We start from the raw sequence: 5,922 nt of genomic DNA on the forward strand, positions 1-5,922 counted from the left end.
AAGTAATACTTTTTAATGGATGACTCAAATAAGATATTCGTCTCACAAAATACGACCCGTGAGACATTCTCACACAAGTTTTTGTCTTCTATTTTATGATAGTTTTTATGTAAATTCTATATATTTATTTATTGATTGACATTCCATAGTTATCACTATTCACAAAACTTCTAATGAAAAAGTGTTACATGTCAATTTTCTGAGAAGAATTTTCAACCTGATCCGATCTATTAAAAAATGTTATTTTTATATTGAAAATATTAATTTTCGCTGCAAATATTAATCAAATCAACTTTTCTTACGAATATTTTTTAGTATCATAAATCAGAGCAAAAATAATATATATCAATTTGACATTTAGAATTAGAAAAATGACACGAGAATTTTGTGTTGTCAATTTTCAGTTTTAGTTCGTTATATTTGTTTTTTTAATTTTAATTATTTTTTCATCATGACAATAACGTGATACTAAGATATATAACTAAAATTGTTATATGATAACATAGATGATCGAAAAATACAAAGATACAAATATAGATACCTAAATTTTAGTTATCCCCAATAGTGTTGTTGGAAAGAAAGAAATAAAACAAGCAGAGACGGAGAGGCGCTGTTGGATAAACTGTCCAAAACGGACTATCATTTTAATGTGAGGAAGGATAGCACTTTCTCAACCATTTCTACTTACCTGAATCCGAAAGTAGATTTAATTTACCGATGCCCTTTCTCACGTCAAACAAATTGAAGTCAGAAAAGTTTCCATATGAAAGCAACAAGTAAAGACTTTCTTTCTTGGAAGTCATCATTTATTCCTTTATTTATTTACATATATAAAAAAAAAAACTTTATTGGGTGAAATTATTACCTCAGTTGTCGTTCCACCATTTCTTGGTTTCTTCTTCTCAGTTTCAAAGATTAAAAAAAATTCTTTTTAAAAAAATGCGATCTTTTGGGCACAAAACAATAGTGTACGATAGAGCAAACCACATTTGCACTAAAATGTATTCTCTCTGTCATAATTCCTGGTTCGGACACAGTCACAGGGGCACACACACACACACCACATCGCTTGGCTTCACTTCCCCGTCAGATCTTTCATACACCAAATCTCTAAAACAACACAGGCTATTTGAATAGTATAATAATTAATATAATAACAGCAAACAATAACAATCACGAATACAGAACAAGAAGGTTTCCCCTTTATATATAAATACTCGCCCCCTTTTCTTGGCAACACAACGTTACAGCTGATTCATCACTTTCACACTGAGATGAAAGATATGGCCTCTTTACAATGGAAAACTATGGTAAAGGTCGTATCTTTAGCTTTAACGGCCCAAGTATGCTTTTCGATGAGGTGGGATGAGTCTTTCAGTACTCTTTCGGCTGCTGACAAGATTTGGAAGTTACCCGGGCAACCCCAAGTTGGGTTCCAACATTTCTCTGGTTACGTGACCGTTGATCAGGAGAAAGAAAGAGCTCTCTTCTACTATTTTGTTGAAGCTGAAATTGATCCAGCTTCTAAGCCACTTGTTCTCTGGTTGAATGGAGGTCGATTTCTCACTACATTCTTATACAACATCTTTTTTTTGTTCGTGGAGAAAAAGTTTTGATGGTTTCTTGGTTGCTATGTTCAGGGCCTGGTTGTTCATCTTTGGGGGTTGGTGCATTCTCTGAAAATGGGCCTTTCAGACCTAGTGGGAATGCGCTGGTTAGGAATGAACATAGCTGGAACAGAGGTATTATACACAAGATTTGAGTTTCAGGAGCAAAGAGATGTTATGTTTTTTTGTACAACTCAATCTTGTGTTTCTGTGATTTGTTTGTCAGAGGCGAATATTTTGTACTTGGAATCTCCAATTGGAGTTGGGTTTTCTTATGCGATAAATTCTTCGTCCTATGAAGGTGTGAATGACAAGACCACAGGCATGTTTCCTATTCTCATTGTCTAAAATGTTCGATTTCCTTGTGTTTAGGGAATTGCGTTGTCTTCCTTTTCCTGGTTCTCTTTCATCGGATGAAATAGTAGAATAGGTGAACTCCTTTTCGGAATTAGAGAATTAATTGAATTGTGAGCCTTTTTCAAAAGTCTTTGTAAATCGTTCATAATAATACCTTTTGATGCCATTTTCAAAAGTGAAAAAAGATACTAGTGGACCGGTTGTAAAATATACGCGTTCACTTTGGATTTTTTTCCTGTCTTTTTACTGTATTTGGTTTCTTTTTGGACTTTTACTGCTGCATCTTAATTTTGCTCTGTAATATAGCCTTGGACAACTTGATGTTCCTGCGAAATTGGTTCTTCAAGTTTCCGCAATATAAAGACAGAAGCTTGTATATCACAGGAGAAAGCTATGCTGGTAAGATTCGTGTCTCCTTTTAATTAGAACTCAATCTTTATCACGAGATAAATAAATCTGTTCAGACATATTGTTGATATCATTTTTTTCACAGGACACTATATTCCGCAGTTGGCAAAGCTAATGCTTCAATGCAATGGGAAAGAAAATTTATTTAACCTGAAAGGAATTGCTGTAAGTTGATCTTCATTTATGAAAAGAGTTTGATTTATATGAATCTCAAATTCGATTCTTGTGAAATGAAATTTGTGTAACCAATGCAGCTAGGAAATCCAGTACTAGAATATGCAACAGACTTCAACTCAAGGGCTGAGTTCTTTTGGTCTCATGGATTGATATCAGATACAACTTACAGATTGTTCACTTCTGCCTGTAATTATTCAAGATATGTAAGTGAATACTACAGAGGCTCTGTATCTCCAATCTGTTCCAGAGTGATGAGCCTTGTTACGACAGAAACCAGTAAATTTGTGGACAAATATGATGTTACGCTTGATGTTTGTATCTCATCCGTGCTCTCGCAATCCAAACGTCTTAGTCCTCAGGTATCAGTATCCAAACCATTTTCGACCATTCCATTCGTCAAATATATTTAAGATGTTGCTCCTTGTCTCAATGTTTCATTGTGAGTTGCAGCAAGTCCCCGAGACTGTAGATGTGTGTGTGGAAGATGAAACTGTAAATTACTTAAACAGAAGAGATGTTCAGAAGGCTCTGCATGCTCGTCTCGTTGGGGTTCGTCGATGGCTTGTCTGCAGCAAGTAAATGAATCCCCTTTTGTGTTAATTTCGAGTTGGCATACATTTTATTTTGAATAAGTTTCTGGTTGATCATGTTTCAGCATATTGGATTATGAACTGCTCGATCTAGAGATACCTACTATCACCATTGTTGGTCAGATTATAAAAGCAGGAATCCCAGTGTTGGTGTACAGGTAGAGTTATGGTACTTAAGACTCAGACCACCCACCCCACTCTGACCCCAAGATTTGATTGTTACATAAACAATTATGTATTGTGGATTATACATAAACAATCATGTATTTAAAATCAAATCAAAATTGATCAATTATTTGGGTTCTAATGTATCTGATAAGCCAGCCATGGACGTACAGATACCAATGGATATTTTTTATTTATATGATGGGTTTAAATTAAAAAAAAAAAAAAAAAAAAAANCGGGGATGCAGGTCGGTGGATGGACGCAGATCTACGGCGATATTCTTTCATTTGCCACCATCAGAGGGGCATCACATGAAGCTCCATTCTCTCAGCCTGAGAGGTCGCTTGTTCTATTCAAGGCATTTTTGGAAGGAAGGCCTCTACCAGAAGAATTCTGATCACAGATTTTGCACATGCTATTACAGCAAATTTTTGTACAAATTTATAATGCTCTGATATATGAAAGAGATTCGAGCTGAATGAATTATGTTTTCATCATCAGCTTAGATTAATACCAACATCATCACTAATTTTACCTCGTAAGAATTCATAAATCTTTGCTGCTTCAACTGCCCTCACCATGCAATAATATGTAAAATTTATTTAATAAGTTTTCTGTAAAATCAATCTAAAGTTTTAAACTATGGTAAGAGTAAAGTAATATTATTAGATAATAATATATACATAAGCAATATTACCACTTGATTTTTTTTTATGTATACTAGCTAATGACGCAAACGCGATGTGTATGTAAAATAATGAATGTCACTTATGTGTATGAATCATGATCATTAATATATCGAGTTGATTCATAAAATTTTGTTACAATTTTAAATTATTATTTAGATAAGGATAATGTAATTATATTAAATATGTGATTCGTAAAGATAATATATAATTTTTTGAGTTTTTAAAGTGGATTATATATTGTATTTATGAGTAAATTATATGGAAAACTTTATTTATATAAATTAAAAGAGTATTTTTGTAAAAACAAATTGGTATCATAAAATAGGACCACTTAGGCTTCGACCTTTATATATAATATGGATACATTAATGCTTGAAAACAGTTAATTTGAGTATGATATTTTTTTTTAAATGCATATGGTGTACAAAAAAAATTAGTTAATCTCTTTTCGCATCTTAAAGTGTATTTAATTGGTTATCAAGCTAAATAAACCACTTTAAAATATACTTTACCTAATATTTGGTACAAAGACTAATAGTAGTACTGAAAATAGGATTTAGTAAATAAATAAATAAACTATTATTAATAATAATTGTTTGGATGCCCTTGTAGACAATAGACTTTGATCGGGGAGTAGGTCTCTTGTGAGACGGTTTCACAAATCTTTATCTGTGAGACGAGTCAATTCTACCGATATTCACAATAAAAAGTAATACTTTTTCATGGATGACCCAAATAAGATATTCGACCCACGAAATTGATCCGTGAGACCGTCTCACAAGAGTTTTTGTGTTGATCGAGAAACGGTAACATAGGAGAAACCATTTAAGTAGAAGAATAAAAATATATTTGAAATAATAGATCAGTAAAAAAAAATAATAACAAAAATATAAAGTGGAAAAGATATAAGATAATGTTGTGTTTGTGGATATGAATTTAAAATCCGATTATAACTTTATTGTTTATAATGAAATAATGAATCAACTCTTAATTTCACACATTACATATTTACACAGTATTAAGACAAAGTAGAATGTAATTCAAATGACATTGACATTTAAATAGTCGATTTGAACTTTATCAACAAAAATACGATTGAAATCTATGGATTTGAAATCTATCGATCCAAACGCAAATTAAAGTTTCAATGCCACTGCTTGGCCTCGCAATTCAACAACACTAATATATGACTGAACAAGCTTAACACTAAGTTTAATATTTACATACTAACATCTCACTCAAGTGGTCTGATATGTTAACTGGAACTTCTCTTCAATTTCCAGCTAAAGACAATTTCGTGCAATATATTATGCTTCCAGACTCCTGTATAGAGCCCAATTGTGTGCTCAATTAATTAAAGCCCAAACCAACAAGCGGCCCAATTGTTTCTTCTATATAAAGCCCGTTTGCTTATACAGCAGATGAGTACAACAAAGTTGATCCAAATTCGAAGCCCAAATCCATATTCTCCGTCTACTGCCACGTGTGAAGGTTTCCAACATTATAACAACTAGTTATTGTGAACACGCACCACAATCTTTGTTATAATTATCGAGAGACTAAAGTGATATTTGACAAATTATCGAGAGACTAAAATGTTATTTGAATTGTTGAAATTAAAAAAATAAAAACAAAAGTGTTTGTTGAAATTAAAAAACAAAAACAAAAACAAAAAACAAAAGTATAATATTGGTATCATATAAAGACAAAATTGAAAAAAAAAAAATTGGCTTCTATTTTTGTCTCTATTAGACTCAATTTTTATATATATTATATATTATAGATTTATTCTAGAACTAGAATTATGTTACACTCTATGCATCACATGTTAATTCATTTTTAAAAAATATATATTTAGTGATTATAATATAGAATTTATATATTACTATTTAACAGAAGGCACATTAAATAATTTATTTTGTTGTAAA

General features: G+C 31.9%; 1 protein-coding gene across 1 annotated transcript; it reads left to right on the top strand.

Moving 5' to 3' along the window:
• Positions 1-983: 983 nt before the first annotated feature.
• Positions 984-3,502, top strand: LOC140989907 (serine carboxypeptidase-like 45). Its single transcript, XM_073459434.1, has 8 exons — positions 984-1,554; positions 1,641-1,742; positions 1,834-1,929; positions 2,271-2,363; positions 2,458-2,537; positions 2,627-2,908; positions 3,000-3,124; positions 3,205-3,502. Exons 1-8 carry the CDS (start codon positions 1,275-1,277, stop codon positions 3,299-3,301), a joined length of 1,155 nt encoding a protein of 384 aa, XP_073315535.1. The 5' UTR covers positions 984-1,274; the 3' UTR covers positions 3,302-3,502.
• Positions 3,503-5,922: the final 2,420 nt, after the last annotated feature.

This window comes from Primulina huaijiensis, chromosome 12 (genome assembly GCF_012295235.1).
Source record: "Primulina huaijiensis isolate GDHJ02 chromosome 12, ASM1229523v2, whole genome shotgun sequence".
Taxonomy (NCBI): Eukaryota; Viridiplantae; Streptophyta; class Magnoliopsida; order Lamiales; family Gesneriaceae; genus Primulina; species Primulina huaijiensis.

What these genes read in the sequence shown, in the direction of transcription:
- LOC140989907 (XM_073459434.1), top strand. Translation starts at nt 1,275, where the DNA reads ATGAAAGATATGGCCTCTTTACAATGGAAAACTATGGTAAAGGTCGTA. An exon ending in TGTTCTCTGGTTGAATGGAG is followed by an intron (nt 1,555 to 1,640) that starts GTCGATTTCTCA and finishes TGCTATGTTCAG; the next exon opens with GGCCTGGTTGTTCATCTTTG. An exon ending in CGATGGCTTGTCTGCAGCAA is followed by an intron (nt 3,125 to 3,204) that starts GTAAATGAATCC and finishes ATCATGTTTCAG; the next exon opens with CATATTGGATTATGAACTGC.